The sequence below is a fragment of the Lipotes vexillifer genome, unplaced genomic scaffold (genome assembly GCF_000442215.2).
Source record: "Lipotes vexillifer unplaced genomic scaffold, Lipotes_vexillifer_v1.1 scaffold386, whole genome shotgun sequence".
Taxonomy (NCBI): Eukaryota; Metazoa; Chordata; class Mammalia; order Artiodactyla; family Lipotidae; genus Lipotes; species Lipotes vexillifer.
The window spans coordinates 381,271-400,204 of NW_006772588.1; the positions used below are offsets into that span (position 1 = coordinate 381,271).

At 37.2% G+C, this 18,934-nt stretch overlaps 1 protein-coding gene across 1 annotated transcript in view; it reads right to left on the reverse strand.

Annotated features, from left to right (window-relative positions):
- Positions 1 to 1,033: 1,033 nt before the first annotated feature.
- The window catches only part of LOC103069416 (growth hormone receptor), a 759,777-nt gene continuing 741,876 nt past the window's right edge, over positions 1,034 to 18,934 (reverse strand). The window contains exons 11-14 of the mRNA XM_007447633.1: positions 17,703 to 17,868; positions 15,591 to 15,681; positions 8,643 to 8,712; positions 1,034 to 2,019 (exon numbers count right to left, since the gene is read on the reverse strand). Coding sequence (XP_007447695.1) covers positions 1,042 to 2,019; positions 8,643 to 8,712; positions 15,591 to 15,681; positions 17,703 to 17,868 — 1,305 coding nt within the window. The 3' untranslated portion in view covers positions 1,034 to 1,041. The remainder of the gene's footprint in view (positions 2,020 to 8,642; positions 8,713 to 15,590; positions 15,682 to 17,702; positions 17,869 to 18,934) is intronic.

The following is an 18,934-nucleotide window of genomic DNA, read 5'->3' on the forward strand; positions in this document are numbered from 1 at the left end:
CTAAGGCTTGACTCTCATGATCTGAGTGCACTAAGAAACTCCTTCCCCGTGCACTGCAGTGATTAAGCATTCTGGGTCAATAGGAACCAGCTATGATTTCTGTTCTCTTATTATGCAGTGCTCTGACATGAACCAAAACTTGGGTAAGAAAAGGCTTTTTGTTCATTTGTGTTGTGGGGTTTTTTTTTTTTTTTTGGTTCATGATAAGTTGACCTGTGCAAACATTTTAAAGTTTTCTAAATTAACAAATATCTGTTTACAAATTCAGATAAGATGAACACATTCCAATAATGCAGCTAACTACAATCATTTTAGAATCATTTAAAGAGTTTTAGGAGGTATAAAAAGGGCCTTGTAAAAAACTAGTTTTTCTTCAGGTGCGTTGACCAAAGCATTAAACCAGCTTTAGACTGCAGTTACTACATTCTTTAGATGGGTCGGCATGAGCTACAGTACACCGTGTATAGTGTAATAGAAAATAGCCATGCTTAAAGTGTAAATTATTAAAAATACCTTTATCCATTTTATGTCAAAATAAATGTTTTACATATCCAAACTATTTCTTGTCTTCTTACCTATAATTTTAGTTCCCAATTATTAAAAAAAATTAGCCTGTGCTATGATTTGCATTCAATCGTCCTGAACTGCAAAAGCCACCTGATTTTTCGCTTTTTCAAAAAGCATGATTAACTATAGATTAAAAAACATAGCCATTCAATGCTTAGTAGCACAAAATTAACACCCACAATAACAAGACAATCACTGCCACTAAACAGTCTTTGAGACAATTCTTTAAAATATTTACAATTCACAACAAGAATATCTATCTGATGAAGGGTTCTTCTTCTTTTTCTTTAATATCATGTTTCAACATTTCAGGAAAAGCCATTTAGAATCCGTATCCCCCACCCTCAACTCCCACCCCCCTCCAAAAAAGGTTTAAACATTGTTTTGGTTTAAGCATTCATGCCCTAGCCAACTCTTTGCTAGAGTAAATAGGTAACTCATTAAATATGTAGCTCACGGGAAATCGAAGAAAAGCTACGGCATGATTTTGTTCAGTTGGTCTGTGCTCACGTAGCCACATGATGAGAGAAACTCTTTGTCAGGCAAGGGCAGGGCAGTTGCATTGAGTACGAGGCCCTGTGGAGATTGTACTATATGAATGGAGGTATAGTCTGGGACAGGCAACTCAGAACTTGTAACACGTTCTGCTGTCCCAGACCTCCCAGCAGTAGTGGTAAGGCTTTCCGTGGTGATGTAAATGTCTTCCTGGTTAAAGCTTGGCTCTACATGTGATTCAACCTCGACATGAGAGGCCAGGGCGATGCACTTTTTAGCATCTGCCTCACAGAAGTAGGCGTTGTCCATGATGAAGTTTGCTTGGCACGGTGAGACCACTTCTGGATGCATGTCACACTGGGAGATCCCAGCCTTATTCTTTTGGCCCGGGGAAAGGACCACACTCCCTGCTGGTGTAATGTCACTTACCTGGGCATAAAAGTCGATGTTTGCCAATGAACTTGGATTGCTGAGCTGTTGCTGTGTATGGCCAGCTTGATGAGTTGACTCAGTTTTGCCAATAAGAAGTGATCTTGGTTTGTTTTCCTCTCCTAGGATAACACTGGGCTGCTGGCAAGCAGGGGCAGCATCATTCGAAGGTGAGTTATTTAGATTCTTCTGGACAAGGCACAAGCGATCTGCTTCCCCTTTCAACCTTTGTGGCTGAGCAACCTCTGAGGTACCATCACACATGTCATTGGCATTGAAATCAGTCTCCAGAATGTCAGGTTCATAACAGCTGGTACGTCCAGAGTCGTCATCCTTTGCCCCAAGGATATTAAGTGATTTTTCACGGTCATTGCTTAGAAGTCTGTCTGTGTCTGATCCTTCAGTCTTTTCATCGGGGTCATCAATATCTAGCTCAATAAATTCAACCCAAGAGTCATCATTGTAGAATTCGTGTTTATAGTTATCATGAATGGCTAAGATTGTGTTCACCTCTTCTAATTTCCCTTCCTAGGAAATAGAAAATGAAGATCTATGAAAAACTCACAACAATTAAGTGATATAATACATAACGTTCAGAGACTAATTAGTAACAAAACCATATAACAAATATATTAGTGAAGAACTTTTCTTTCTTTTTAAAAATTCTTTTCTATTATGGTTCATCACAGAATACCAAACAGTTCTCCATGCTATACAGCAGGATGTTGTTGTTTATCCATTCCATATATAATAGCTTGTATCTGCTAACCTCAACCTCCTACTCCATCCCTCCCCCAACCCCTTCCCCCTTGGCATCTACAAGTCTGTTCTCTATGTCTTTGAGTCTGTTTTTGTTTCATATGTAGATAGGTTCATTTGTGTCATATTTTAGATTCCACATATAAGTGATATCATATAGTATTTGTCTTTCTCTTTGACTTACTTCACTTAGTATGATAATCTCTAGTTGCATCCATGTTGCTGCAAGTGGCATTATGTCATTCTTTTTTTTTTTTTACGGCTGAGTAGTATTCCATTGTATATATGTACCACATCTTCTTTATCCATTCATCTGTCGATGGGCATTTAGGTTGTTTCTATGTCTTGGCTATTGTGAATAGTGCTGCTGTGAACATAGGGGTGCATGTATCCTTTTGGATTAGAGTTTTGTCTGGATATATGCCTAGGGGTGGGATTGCTGGATCATATGGTAATTCTATTTTTAGTTTTCTGAGGAACCTCTATATTGTTTTCCATAGAGGCTGTACCAACTTACATTCCAACAGTGTAGGAGTGTTCCCTTTTCTCCACACCCTCTCCAGCATCTGTTATTTGTAGAGTTTTTAATGATGGCCATTCTGACTGGTGTGACGTGGTACCTCATTGTAGTTTTGATTTGCATTTCTCTAGTAATTAGCAATGTTGAGCATCTTTTCATGTGCCTATTGGCCATTTGTATTTCTTCTTTGGAGAAATGTCTATTTAGGTCTTTTGCCCATTTTTCAATTGGGTTGTTTTTTTGTTGAGTCGTATGAGTTATTTGTATATTTTGGAAATAAAGCCCTTATTGGTCTCATTGTTTGCAAATACTTTCTCCCATTCTGTAGGTTGTCTCTTTGTTTATGGTTTCTTTTGCTGTGCAAAAGCTGGTAAGTTTGATTAGGTCCCATTTGTTTCTATTTCTATTGCTTTGGGAGACTGACTTAAGAAAACATTGGTATGATTTATGTCAGAGAATGTTTTGCCTATGATCTGTCCTAGGAGTTTTGTGGTGTCATGTCTTAAGTCTTTAAGCCACTGTGAGTTTATTTTTAGGTATGGTGAGATGGTGAGAGGGTATGTTCTAACTTCGTTGATCTCCATATGGCTGTCCAACTTTCTCAGCACCACTTGTTGAAGAGACTGTCTTTTTCCTATCGTATATTCTTGCCTCCTTTGTTGAAGATTGACTATAGGTGTGTGGGTTTATTTCTGGGCTCTCTATTCTGTTTCATTGACCTATATGTCTGTTTTTTGTGCCAATACCCCTGTAGCTTTGTAGTATTGTCTGAAGTCTGGGAGGGTTATGCCTCCTGCTTTGTTCTTTTTCTTCAGGATTGCTTTAGCAACTCTGGGTCTTTAATAGTTCCATATAAATTTTAGGATTATTCTAGTTCTGTGAAAAATGTCATGGGTAATTTGATAGGGACTGCATTAAATCTGTAGTTTGCTTTGGGCTGTATGACCATTTTAACAGTGTTAATTCTTCCAATCCATGAGCATGGGATATCTTTCCATTTCTTTGACTCACCTTCAGTTTCCTTTATTAATGTTTTATAGTTCTCAGCATATAGGTCTTTTACCTCCACAGTCAGGTTTATTCTTAAGCATATTTTATATTTTTGGGTGAGGTTTTAAATAATATTGTTTGTTTACATTTCCTTTCTGATATTCTGCTGTTAGTGTAAAGAAATGCAACCGGTTTCTATATGTTAATCTTGTATTCTGCTACTTTGCTGAATTCCCTTATTATTTCTCATAGTTTTTTTTGTGGATTCTTTAGGGTTTTCTATATAGTATCATGTCATCTGCATAAAACAACAATTTTGCCTCTTCCCTTCCAATTTGGATACTTTTTCTTTTTCTTGTCTGATTGCTGTGGCTAGGACTTCCAATACTATGTTAAATAGAAGAGGTAAGAGTGGGCATCCTTGTCTTGTTCCAGATTTTAGCGGGAAGTCTTTCAGCTTTTCACCATTGAGTATTATATTGGCTGTGGGTTTGTCATAAATAGCTTTTACTATGTTGAGATATGTTCCCTGGGTACCCACTTTGGTAAGAGTTTTTATCATGAATGGATGTGGAATTTTGTCAAATGCTCTTTCTGCATCTTTTGAGATGATCATGTGGTTTTTGTCTTCTCTTGTTTATGTGATGTATCACATTGATTTGTGTATGCTGAACCATGCTTGTGAACTTGGGATGACTCTTGGTCATGGTGTATGATCTTTTTTTATGTGTTGTTGGATTTTGTTGAGAATTTTTGCATCTATATTCATCAAAGATATTGGCCTGTAATTTTCTTTTTTGGTGGTGTCTTTGTCTGGTTTTGGTATCAGGGTGATGGTGGCTTCATGGAATGTCTTTGGGAGTGTTCCCTCCTCTTCAATTCTTTGGAAGAGTTTGAGAAGGACTGGTGTGAGTTCTTCTTTGTATGTTTGGTAGAATTTGCCTTTGAAGCCATCTGGTCCTGGATTTTTGTTTGTAGGGAGTTAATTACATATTCTATTTCACCTCTAGTGATTAGTCTGTTCAAATTATCTACTTATTGTTGATTCAATTTTGGTGGGCTGTATGTTTCTAGAAACTTGTCCTTTTCTTCTAGGTTGTTGAATTTGTTGAGATGTAATTGGTCATAGCGTTCCCTTATGGTTTTTGTATTACTGTGGTATCAGTTGTTATGTCTTTTTCATTTCTTATTTTGTTTATTTGGGTTCTCTCTCTTTTCTTCTTGGTGAGCCTGGCCAGAGGTTTGTCAATCTTGTTTACCCTTTCAAAGAACCAGCTCTGGGTTTTATTGTTTTTTTTCTATTTTTTTAATCACTATTTTATTTATTTCCTCTCTGATCTTGATTATTTCCATCCTTCTGCTGATTTTAGGTTCTGTCTGTTCTTTTTCTACTTCTTTTAAGTGGTAGATTAGGTTGTTTATCTGAGACTTTTCTTGTTTTTTTGAGGAAGGCCTGTATCACTATGAACTTCCCTCTAGGAATTGCTTTTGCTGCATCCCATAGATTTTGTACAGTGGTGTCTTCATGGTAATTTTTCTCAAGGTATTTTTAAATTTACTCTTTGATTTCATTGTTGACTGGTTTTTTAGTAGCATATTGTTTAGTAGTCATTTTCTTTTTCTGTGGTTGATTTCTAGTTTCATGCTGCTGTGGTCAGAAAAGATGCTTGAGATAATTTCTGTACTCAAGTTTGTTGAGGTCTGTTTTGTACCCTAGTATGTGGTCAATCCTAGAGAATGTTCCATGTGCACTCGAAAAGAATGTATATTCTGTTTTTTAGGATGTAAGGTCCTAAAAATATCAATTAGGTCTAACTGTTCTATTGTATCATTTAGGATCTCTGTTGCCTTATTTTCTTTCTAGAAGATCTGTGCACTGATGTGAGTGGGGTGTTAAAGTCTCCTACTATTATTGTATTCCTGTCAATTTCTCCCTTTATGTCTGTTAGTATCTGTTTTATGTATTTGGGTGCTCCTATACTAGGCGCATATATGGTGATGAGTGTAAAAGTGTCCTTCTTTATTTTTCTTTATGGCCTTTGTTTTAAAGTCTATTCTGTCTGATACGTGTATTGCGATCCCCACTTTGTCATTTCCATTTGCATGAAATATCTTTTTCCATCTCCTCACTTTCAATCTGTGTCCTTTGCTCTAAATTGGGTCTCTTGTAGGCAGCATATTGTAGGCTCTTGTTTTTTTTATCCAATCTTCCTCTCTGTGTCTTTTGATTGGAGCATTTAGTCCATTGACATTAAGGTAATTATTGATAGATATGTATTTATTGCCATTTTAAGCCTTGCTTTCCTGTTGATTTTTTATTTCTTCTTTGTCCCTTTTTTCTTTTTGTTTTTCCCTTTTGTGGTTTGATGATTTTCTTTTGTATTGTACTTCTTTTTGGTTTTTGTGAGTCTATTGTATGTTTTTGATTTGTGGTTACCTTGTTTCTCAAGTATGTAAACCCCATCCTATAGCTATTGATACTTGCCTTAGACTGGCAATCATATAGGCTCAAACACATTCTAGGAAATGATAAAAAAAAATTTACACTTTCTTACTCTTCTCCCCCACATTATATGATTTTGATGTCCTCTTTTACATCTTCATGTTCATCCTTTTGCTGTTCACTGTGGTTAGCATAAATGTCACAGAAATTTATTTTGATTTTTTAAAATCTGTGTACTGGCTTATTTAGGTGATTTTCTTTCTAATTGTGATTTTCTCTTTCCTATATATTCTTCTTTTCTATTTACAGAAGACCTTTCAATATTTCCTTTAGGATAGGTTTAGTATTGCTGTATTCTTTTAGTTTTTGCTTGTCTAAGAAATTCTTTCTCGGTCCTTCTATTGTAAATAATAATCTTGCTGGGTAGAGTATCCTAGGTTGCAGTTTTTTCCCCTTCAGGACTTTGAATGTATCTTGCCACTTCCTTCTGGCCTGCAAAGTTTCTGTACAGAAATCAGCTGATAGCCTTATGGGGGTTCCCTTGTAATTAACTTTTCTCTTGCTGCCCTTAGAATCCTCCCTTTAACTTTTGCCATTTTAATTATAATCTTGGTGTAGGTCTGTTTGGTTTTACCTCGTTTGGGACCCTCTGCTTCCTGTACCTGGATATGTTTCTTTCTTTACGTTTGGGAAGTTTTCAGTTTCCCAAATACATTTTCAATACCCTTTTCTCTTTCTTCCCATTCTGGGGTCTCTGTTATGCATAGATTGGCATGCTTTATATTATCCCATAGGTCTCTTATATTGCTTTCATTTTTTTTTTTTTCATTTGGCTTTCTGTCTGCTGTCTTGATTGGGTGATTTCCATTATTCTATCTTCCAGGTCATTTACTCATTTTTATGTATTATTCATTCTGCTATTCATTGCCTTTAGTCCAGTTTTCATCTTGGCAAATGAGTTTTAAAATTTTTTTGGTTCCTTTTTATAGTTTCTAGTTCCTTTTTATAGTACTCTACATTTCTGTCAATAGCATTTCTTAATTCCTTCAGTATTTTCATTATCTCCTTTTTGAATTTGGTGTCTATTAGACTGAAGAGGTCTGTTTCATTGTTCTTTCAGGGGAATTCTCTTGGTCTTTTAACTGGGAGTGGTTCCTCTGCTTCTTCATTTTACCTTATATTTCTCTTATTCTGTGAGTTTAGGAGAAACAATGATCTACTGTGGTCTTGGAGGGCTATTTATATGTGGGAGTGTCCCGGTGTAGTTTGTGTGGATTTAATATTTTGGTGCAAGGGCTGTTTTTAGTATTGATGCCTGTCACCTCTTTCCTCAGCACGTGCTGGCCATTATTCTCTTGATAGGGCGTGTGCAGATGCAGTGGCTGGTGCCTGGTCCTGGCATTCTCTGTGGTGGTAGCAGCTCATGCGCATCCCCGGAGCACACAATGGGAGGTGGCTCACAACTACTCCTGGAGTCTGCGAGGGTGGTGGTGGCAGCTCATGACAGCTCTTAAAGCATGGGGGTTGGGGGTGGTGGTGGCTTGTGATCGCTCCTGTAGCTTGTGTAGGCAGTGTTCTGTAACCTGAGAGCACGTGCAGGGAGAAAGGCTGCAATGGCAGGTCTTGCCTCTCCTCTCGCACAGCACCCAAACAATGGTACCTGGCCTCTAAGGTAGCCCAGGCTTCCTCTGTGTACATCCTCTGGTGCAGTTGCACCAAACTCCAGCCCCTTCAGGCTCTTTCTGCACAGCCCACCACCTGAGTCCTCTCCATGGGCCTAATCTCTGAAGCCTGTGCTTCAGCACCCAGTCCCTGCTTACATGGGTGGATGTGTGTCTCCGGCCGGGGAGTGCTGAGCGGTGGCACTGACCGTCTGCCAGTCTCTCTCCATTCGAGCTGCTGCAAAACCGGTTCCTGCATTCTCCTCCAAGGCTCTAAAACTCTCACTCTGTCCCGGCTGATCTCCATGACAGTGAGGGGACTTCCCAGGGTGCAGGCATCTTTCCTCTTTCACAGCTCTCTCCCAAGGGGTGGGGTGCAGGTCCCTTCCCAATTCCTTTCTTTTCTTCTTTTTTCTTTTGTCCTACCTGGTTACATAGACATTTTCTTGCCCTTTTAGAGGTCTGATGTCTTCTGCCAGCAGTCAGTAGATATTCTGTGAGAACTGTTCCACATGTAGATGTGTTTTTGATGTATTTGTGTGAGGCAGTGAGCTTCACATTCTACTACTCTGCCATCTTGATCCAGTAGTCAAGAACTTTTAAATACATAAGACATTCTCAGAATTTTGAGATGTATTATTTAAAAACTTTTTTTCCCAGAAGGAATACAAAAAATAAAATTAATACATATAACTTGCAAAAGGTCTCAACATAAGACATTATTGTTCAGGTATCATTTAATTAGTGTTATGTATAACTTAGGTAATTTATTAATTACCTTGAGGAGATCTGGATCAATTCCTTTAATCTTTGGAACTGGAACTGGGGGTAGAATCAACATCTTAATCCTTGAAAATAAAATTTGTTTTGATGTCAGTTATACATTCTCATTTCAAAAGACAGAAATAAAATGTTGACAGTATTATTACTAATATAAAGTAACAGAAAATTTGGAATAAGTATAATCTGAGAAAGAGGAGGAAAGCATTAAGCAGTAAATGACAAGGCAAAACTACAGAAGAAAAAAACCCAACAAACCCTCATCTGAAACCAATTTAAGTAAAATGCAGTTTTCTTATAACTTAATGTCTTTTATTGATAGTCTTAGTATTGGAAGTTAGAAATTTAATTCCATCTGAAGCCAATTTCCATGTCAGTTATAAGGGAGGTAATTTTAATATACATCGCATCTGTAAATTGTATAGGAAGGGAAGGGGAGGAGAAAGAACCAATCCATGTGAAGCCAACATTATCTGTACCCTTAAAGAGTGGGTTGGTATAAGTTCATACCACAAATCCACATGAATTATAAGATTATCCAAGGCAATCTCATTAACCAGGGTGTTATTGCACAGTTCATTTCAGTTAGGACAGACTAAACTTGAACTATCTCTAATCAGTATGGATTTGTATACACAAGTCTATGATGCACTTAAAATTTCTGTTCCAAATATTTAAGTTACTTTTTGACCATAATTCATTTCAATATCTATCCTGCTTGTCTTGTGCCTGATTGTAACCCCAGCACTCAGAACAGTTCCTGGCACAGAGAAGGTGCTCAATAAACCATTTCTTGAATAAGTTTGAGTAAATCATTTATCTATTTCATTAATAGTGTAACTAGAGTTTTTGTTTTAAAGTCAACAACATTGTGGCTGTGGAATAAAGCTCAGATACTACTATAAAACACTGATGAAAGAAATCAAAGATGACACTAACAGATGGAGAGATATACCATGCTCCTGGATTGAAAGAATCAATACTGTGAGAATGACTATACTACCCAAAGCAATCTATAGGTTCAGTGCAATCTCTGTTAAATTACCAATGGCATTTTTCACAGAATTAGAACAAAAATTTATACAATCTGTGTGGAAGCACAAAAGACCCCAACTAGCCAAAGCAGTCTTGAGAAAGAAAAATGGAGCTGGAGGAATCAGGCTCCTGGACTTCAGACTATACTACAAAGCTACAGTAATCAAGACAGTATGGTACTGGCACAAAAACAAATACAGATCAGTGGCACAGGATAGAAAGCCCAGAGATAAACGCATGCACCTATGGTCACCTAACCTATGACAAAGGCAAGAATATACAATGGAGACAAGACAGCCTCTTCAATAAATGGTGCTGGGAAAATTGGACAACTACATGTAAAAAAAAAAAGTGAAATAACACTGCCTAACACCATACACAAAAATAAACTCAAAGTGGATTAAAGACCTAAATGTAAGACCTGACACTATAAAACCCTTAGAGGAAAACACAGGCAGAACACTCTGACAGACATATATCACAGCAAGATCTTTTATGACCCACCTTCTAGCGTAATGAAAATAAAAACAAAAATAAACAAATGGGACCTAATGAAACTTAAAAGCTTTTGCACAGCAAAGGAAACCATAAACAAGACAGACAACCCACAGAATGTGAGAAAATATTTGCAAATGAAGCAATGGACAAAGGATTAATCTCAAAAACATACAAACAGCTCATGCAGCTCAATATCAAAAAGACGAACAACCCAATCAAAAGATGGGCAGAACACCTAAACAGACATTTCAGCAAAGAAGACATACAGATGGCCAAGAGGTACATGATAAGCTGCTCAGCATCACTAATTATTAGAGAAATGCAAATCAAAACTACAGTGAGGTATCACCTCACACCAGTCAGAATGGCTATCATCACATACCTACAAACAATAAATGCTAGAGAGGGTGTGGAGAAAAGGGAACCCTCTTGCACTGTTGGTGGGAATGTAAATTGGCACAGCCACTATGGAGAACAGCATGGAGGTTCCTTAAAAAACTAAAAATAGAACAACCATATGCCCCAGCAATCCCACTACTGGGCATTTACCCTGAGAAAACCATAATTCAAAAAGATTCGTGTACCACAATGTTCATTGCAGCACTATTTACAGTAGCCAGGACAAAGAAACAACCTAAATGTAGAATGACAGACAAATGGATAAAGACGATGTGGTACATATATACAATATTACTCAGCTATAAAAGTGAACAAAACTGGGTCATTTGTAGAGATGTGGATGGACCTAGAGTCTGTCATACAGAGTGAAGTCAGTCAGAAAGAGAAAAACAAATATTGTATATTAATGCATATATGTGGAATCTAGAAAAATGGTACAGATGAACCTATCTGCAGGGCAGGAATAGAAAGGCAGACATGGAGAATGGACTTGTGGACAGAGTGGGGAAGGGGAGGATGGGATGAATTGGGAGATTAGGTTTGACATACACTACCATGTGTAAAACAGCTAGTGGGAACCTGCTGTATAGCACAGGGAGCTCAGCTTGGTGCTCTGTGATAACCTAGATGGGTGGGATGGGGGGGAGGGAGGTCCAAGAGGGAGGAGATATATATATATATATATATATACATATAGTTGATTCACTTCACTGTACACTAGAAACTAACACAACACTGTAAAGCAATTATACTCCAATTAAAAGAAAAAAGGAAAAAAATTAACATTGTGGCTCTGGAATAAAGCTCAGAGATTAGCCATTCCAATCTGATTTTTGGGTATCAGCTGATATTCTACTTAGTGTGAATGAACGTTTTTTGAATGTTTCCACCACCTTTTTACATAATCCAAGGAATAAGCCAAATTCCATAAGTTGTGTTTGAGTAGACTCCACTAGGTTTACTCTGTGGGACAGTGTTAAATTGTTACTGATGAATAGAAGTTATAGAAAAAATTCATGTTACTAGTAACTGCTACCATTTTTGAATGCTTCTGATAAACCACTGTGAGATGTATCTTGCAGTAAACTCTGGGTCGGCAAATTACGGTCTATGGGCCAAATGTGGTCTGCCCTCTGTTTTTGTAAATAAAGTTTTATTGGAACATGGTCATGTGCATTTTACATATTATCTATGTAAAATAGTTTGCATATCATCTATGGCTGCTTTCATGCCACAGTGGCAGAGCTGAGTAGTGGTGACAGAGATAGCCCAGAAAGCCTAAAAATTTAGTGTTTGGTCATTTTTAAAACAACTTTGTCAACGCCTGCACTGAACATTTCATTTAATCCTTACCACTACCAGGGAAGCAGAAGACATTATCTGTGGAAAGATTTAGATATTTAAGGAACATGTTCAAATCACACACTGATACTTGGCTCAGCTGGTGCTCAAATCCAAAGCAGCTGACTCCCAAACCTGGGCCCTTTGCCTTCTGTCGCGCTGATGGGTTAACTTGGTTCTGCATCTCTAAATGAATAGTTCACAGGTTCAAACACATAGAAAAATGCAACAAAACCCCAGTTACAGGAGGCAAAGTTTCCTAAATGTCTAACGCTTAACTCTGTATGGGTGCCTCTTTTTTGTTTTTTTTTTTGAAGCAGATGATGCATTTAGGTACTTGTTGATAGCTTTCTAGGAGTTGTGGTTGACTTTAGGTCAGGGTGGCAGACCCTGCAGCTTGGAGGACCCAAGCCAGTCATGCAACTGAATATAGCGGGCCTGGTACAAAGTCATAGGGAGGGATGGGAATGGTGACAGAGAACATATGCCCTTTGCAAATGGGATGGTTGCTGGTCCTCTGCTTCAGCACATGTTGCCATGCAGGAATATCAGCCCAGTTTCACTAGGTCTCTGTTTTTAAAGATAATCTGGTAATCTGGATTTTTGTGTGAAAATTCCCTGTTTTATAAACACTTTGCAGGAAAACCTTTACTCCGAAATCAAAAGAACATAAAACAACAAAACATGGATCTGTGGGCTGAATTTGGCTTTCAGGTTGCCAGTTTGTCGCTTCTTTTTTATGTTGATTCAGTTATTTCTTCCTGGATTAGTCATAGCTTAAAGGCTGGAGTAGGTCATGTGGTGGAAGCCACAGAGTATAGAACAACGATAAACTGGCATGAAACTACGTTTCTGATTTTTCTATCATTTTATTCAAATCCAAATTACACTATAAATTTTGCTAGAGTTGACTCTTAATGATCTGGACTAAGAAAGGGAGAGTGGCTTGGTTTGTGAACTAACAAAACCTCAAGCAAAGACAAAGAGCACCTGAAGTCCTTTACAGTCCTGAAGTTCTGGGGTAAACTGGCATAGCACCTCATTCTTTGAGTTTCATTTTAATTGTTCTTTCCACACTTGCTGTCAGCTATTTTCTACCATTTCCTACTTTCATTAGAACATGGAAATTTAGACAATGATAAGGGTTTTTATGGGTACATGAAGAAAGAAAGGTTAATTGTTTTCCACGGAAAACTTAATTTAGAACAGGAAATTTGGCAGTACAAATAGATTTCCAAAATTTTTCCCAATTTGGTGATTTTGACCAAGCGTCATAGTTAAGAACTTCATTATTCATAGAAAACACTCTTTTAGACAAAGGTTAATATATTTCCTTTGAAATTCTATTTGGAGGATTATTTTCTTCTTCCAGGTATTGTTAACTAATGTAATTTTAAGCAACATACAAATCTGCTTGGTCTTCATGATGACTCGAAATTGACAACTAATGTTAAAAGTAAATTCCATTATGTACATAGTGGGTTTGTCTACTGCAGGTACACATAAATTAGCCCAGTGCCTAACTGTACAGATCAGTGAATTCAAATTAATCAACAGAATAATTTGACTCCTTTGCTGTTGGCACTGCTTAAGTATATAAATTACTTAAAATCCTAAATAATTATTTACTTATTTACTAACTCCCCCCCAATTGAAAAGTGTGTTATCCTGCTTTATAATACTTGTGTTTGTAAGATAGTAATGTTGCTAGAAAGTTAGAGAGAAAATAAAATTCTACAGAGGGAATTTTGTTTTCTCCTGACCTTACATTATAAAATTGGAGATGAAACTACTATAATAACCCTTCCTACATTCACTTGGAGACTTTTAGCATGCTTGACTCTCTGGAACTCTAGAATTCTGAGAATTCTTCTACTGAAATTCTATTTTGATGTTTACAAATGCTATACAGCTTCAGAATACAAATTAAAAAGCTTTTACAATATATTCACATAGTTCCTATTTTGATTTGTAGATGCGTCTTGGCTTCACCTGGAGACGTCTTTAGTTCCAGGTAGAGTAACCAACTGTCTTGGTTTGCCTGGACACAGGACTTTCAGTGCTAAAACCAGGAAAGTCCTAGGCAAACAAACAGAGTGTTAGCTACCCTAATTCTAGGAGAAGGGGCAAGATTAACCCATGGGACTTAAGGAATATTCTAAACTACCATATGACCCAGCAATCCCACTACTGGGCATATACCCTGAGAAAACCATAATTTAAAAAGAGTCATGTACCACAATGTTCATTTGCAGCTCTATTTACAATAGCCAGGACATGGAAGCAACCTAAGTGTCCATCGACAGATGAATGGATAAAGAAGATGTGGCATATATATACAATGGAATATTACTCAGCCATAAATAGACATGAAATTGAGTTATTTGTAGTGAGGTGGATGGACCTAGAGACTGTCCGGCAGAGTGAAGTAAGTCAGAAAGAGAAAAACAAATACCGTATGCTAACACATATATATGGAATCTAAAAAAAAAAAAAAAAAAAGGTTCTGAAGAACCTAGGGGCAGGACAGGAATAAAGATGCAGACATAGAGAATGGACTTGAGGACACGGGGAGGGGTAAGGGTAAGCTGGGAAGAAGCAAGAGAGTGGCATGGACTTATATACACTACCAAATGTAAAACAGATAGCTAGTGGGAAGCAGCTGCATAGCACAGGGAGATCAGCTTGGTGCTTTGTGACCACCTAGAGGGGTGGGATAGGGAGGGTGGGAGGGAGACGCAAGAGGGAGGAGATATGGGGATATACATATGCATATAGCTGATTCACTTTGTTATACAGCAGAAGCTAACACACCATTGTAAAGCAATTATACTCCAATAAAGATGTTAAAAAAAAAAAAAGAATACTCTGAATGTAAGAAAACTGGCGACCAGTACCAGTAACTTTTTCTACGTTTTGTATTAATAGTTCCTGTAGTCTGTACTGAGATTCTTTCAAGAATGAAAATAGAATAATTAGTCTTTACAGCTTAAGGGAAATTTAAAGGTCATATAATCCAACACCCTCAAATTACCCATGAGAACATGGAGGCCTAGAGAGATTAAGGGACTCAAATGAGATTAAACAGCAGTGACAGAATAATAACTGGAACCTGCCTTTTGACTGCAAGAGAATGCAGAATGGAATCTCTTCAAGCTTAGAATTTTATCTGTGTTGACAAAAGCAGATGAAATACCAAATCATAACTATCTAAGCAATTTCAATAAAACCCAAATTTACTTAAAATCATCATCATATGAAGTCAAAAAAGGTTTTATTAGATTGAATTATCTAGGTGGTTTTAGTTTACCACTTAAATTTCCTCTTACATTAGGACTGTGTCAGACTCAGCCAAAGCCTCACTGCTGCCTTATGGTCCTGGAATAAATGAGCCAATTTTTTCAGAACTTTGAGGAGGTACATATCACAAGGTGTACAGTCACTAGCCTCAGCCTCTTAATGTCCTATGCAACCTTCCAGATAGAGCTGAGACCTGTGATGTCTCTATGATGAACACAACAAAGTGGTAAATGTATAACTGGAGATAACGTTTCACTGGGTTGAAATATTTCACTCATGATTCACAAAAGAAAACATCGAACAATAAATGGAAACATGTATGTTTGCTAAATAACTGGCAAAAACATATCAAAGTATGTTATATCACACTTACCTTTGTTGTTTAGAAAATATGAATAAAAATAATGTCACCATTAGTCCAAATATTCCAAAGATAATAACTAAGAACCATGGAAACCGGAAATCTGAAAAACATAAGAACAACATCTCACTCACAGAACTATGAGTAGTTGAAGTTTACATTCACTCTCCTGTTCCACATAAAAAAATTTCCTAATTTGTATTCATCTAGTAGAGTCAGTGATTTCATCTGCTAACCACCGAAATAGAGTGCAATGACTTAGTATTTTCTGTTCCAAGAACACCTCTATCCACTTCTTCAGATCCTTTCATGTACCAAAAAAAGAAAATCAAAGTAAAGAAACAGCATACAGTTTAAGCACAATCCATGTTTATACAAACAAACTGCTTTAAGCATCTTATGTATTCAGGGTATGTCATTAAAATGCTTCAGCTCTAGGAAAACTTGATGCCTGTTAATATACTACTTTTCCTAAATAATGTCCACTTGGTTTTTTTTTTTTTTTTTTAAAGGTGTGGTGATATTTTTTATCCTCCAGATTGAGGATCCATCAAAAAGATGGGGGCAGAGTTTTACTTTTGAATCATTACTGAAACTTTTTAGACATGCAGGGCATACATTTTCTGCTTAAAAAAATATTGTTTGACAGAAGAAGATCAGTACTAGGACTCCCATCTTTAGATTTTAGTATAATTTGTAGCAAATTTGTGGGAGTCTGTAAAACTTCTATTTCATTTCTCAAGAACAAGTGCCGCAGTGGCAGAGGTTGACTGCTTTTAAGGTGGAATTTACCTTAACGTTGCTTTATTAAAGTAGGCTTTTATGCTGTAATATTTTATTTATTTTCTTATTCAGTTATTAAAAGCCCCAAGGGAGATGTTATGCATATTATAAAGAATTAGTGGGGGAGAGGATATCGTTTTTTTGTATGTTGTGGTACCTATAATTTCATATCAATGATATACTCAGGAACATAATATAAAGCGAGAGTTTAATTTTTTTCTTTTTTAACAGAGAAGAAAAGCTTGTTTAAAAAATGTTTTTGTTAAGGAATTAAATGCCATCACAGTAAGCTTAAAGGGCATGTGGCAAATGTGCTTTTAACCTGAATTTCGTTGTATCAAGTATCATTTGAAACAACAAGCCTGTTGAGTAGAGCTTGGAAAAGATGGTGCTATAGATATTTTCATTTGTGTTATATAGTATCACGGATTCTACCTGTACTATAGAGATTTTCATTTGTGTTATATAGTATCGCGGATTCTACCTGTACTGTAAGTGCAGAAATATAAATTTAATTTCTCTGTAGCTTGTGATTGTTTCATTAACAAACCTCAGACCCTCATGTGGCACTGTAAACCTTCTGTTTTTAATGGGGATGAGTTATAGCCAATTCCCATTTGGGAGTGACAATACTTTATACACTTACTATTCATTGTTAAGCAGCCTTCTTTATTTCTGTATCCAAAAATTTAAATTCTTTTATTCTGAATTCATAGGTCTCATTTCTTTAAACTATATGTTTATGTTTCTTTTATATAGGATCTTCAAATATTCCTTGTCACTCTTGAGCGTATCTAGCACATGATTTATTAAGCCTTCCTCCAGGTAAAAGCCACACCCAAACCTTCTAAAACCAATAAACACCTGCCATTGACTACTTATGCTGACTCAATATTAGGAATTCTCTAAGGTGCCACATAGATAGCCATCCATCCAGATTCAGAAATTCTTCACTGTGTATATGAAAAACATTTTTTTTTCTGATTATAAGTGCAAAACAAACTCATAGAAAATACTAGAAATATAGAAACAAGGAAATAAAGAAATGAAGAAAAGAATCACCTGCAATTCCGTTATCCAGAGATACCCCACCCCCTCCATCAGTAGCTTAGTGTATCTTCTGCTCTTTAACTTGCACCTACCCCATGACTTTTCCTGAATAATTCAAAAATGAAATCCTCCTTCCTCTTTTGTAATGGAGAGTACCTGTTAGAGGCAGTGAACTCAAGGTCCCTCATCCTGACAATTGATGCTAACGTATCTTGATCTGGACAACACCCTAACCATCCCTGTATATTGACAAAAACCATGTTGGCTTCCATCTTAATCTCTTAGGTTTACCTTCTTCACATGCAAATGGCCTCATCTGAGGAAGTGTTACAAAGAGCACCTCACTGAACTCGCCATATTTTTCAGAGTTTCGTTGTCTGGATCTCACACGCACTTCATACTCTTTATCCAGTCTCAATGAGTACACTGGAACTGATGTTGACAATACAGGGTCCATCTTTCAAGACAAAATATAAAACCTACTGGTTAGAGAGTCAACAACTCAATGCAATAAGCTCTATGAGGTGTTTCTACGTTTGTATTCAAAATGAATTTCTGTAAAGTAGGCAATGTTTTAAAATGCGCTGGTGGAGTTTGCTATTTAGAGAAAGATTAAGGCAAATAACTTAGTAACACAACATTGTAAATTAACTATACTTCAATTAAAAGGGCTTCCCTGGTGGCGCAGTGGTTGAGAGTCCGCCTGCCGATGCAGGGGACGCGGGTTCGTGCCCCGGTCCGGGAAGATCCCACATGCCGCGGGGTGGCTGGGCCCGTGAGCCATGGCCGCTGAGCCTGCGCGTCCGGAGCCTGTGCTCCGCAACAGGAGAGGCCACAGCAGTGAGAGGCCCACGTACCACGAAAAAAAAAAAAAAAGGTAAAAAAAAAAGAATCATTTTGTTAAATGGGGAGTAGTCTTCAAATTTATTTTGGTATAAACACAAAGATATGATAGACTTGTTTAAAGAAATGCAGCTATATCTTTGCATCAGATATTCTACTAAGATCAAAGCATAATAGAATTATAGTGAATGGAGGAATTATAAAGATTACAGATACGCTGCCTACCCTTTGGGATATTACATTCTTATATAAAGACATCAGAACAGAAAGAAACAAACATATTTCCTGTATCTATATCTGTTCTTTGGAAATCCTGGGTAGTCATTCATATGATCACAGAATTGGAAAGTGTCCTAGAAAAATCATAGTTGTCTTAATTAAACTTGCAAACAATTCTATCAGCTTGCTCTAGAAGGCTTAAAGCCACCTCAAAACAGTTTGCTTTCAAAATTTGTGAAGAAAAGTCACTGGAGGCCTTTGGTAGCAACCAACAGGATTCCACAACCCTGAAGGCCAGGATGTTCCTTCACCTTCCCAGGGAAGGGTAGGTGAGGCTATTAGACCTTTAAGACATGTTGCTATCAAAGAGGTTAGACACAACTAATGATGGTGTTTTCCTCCAAGTCAAATATTCAAAGCAGGTACACAATATGTGCTTTTCTTGTGTTTTTGGGTAGAAC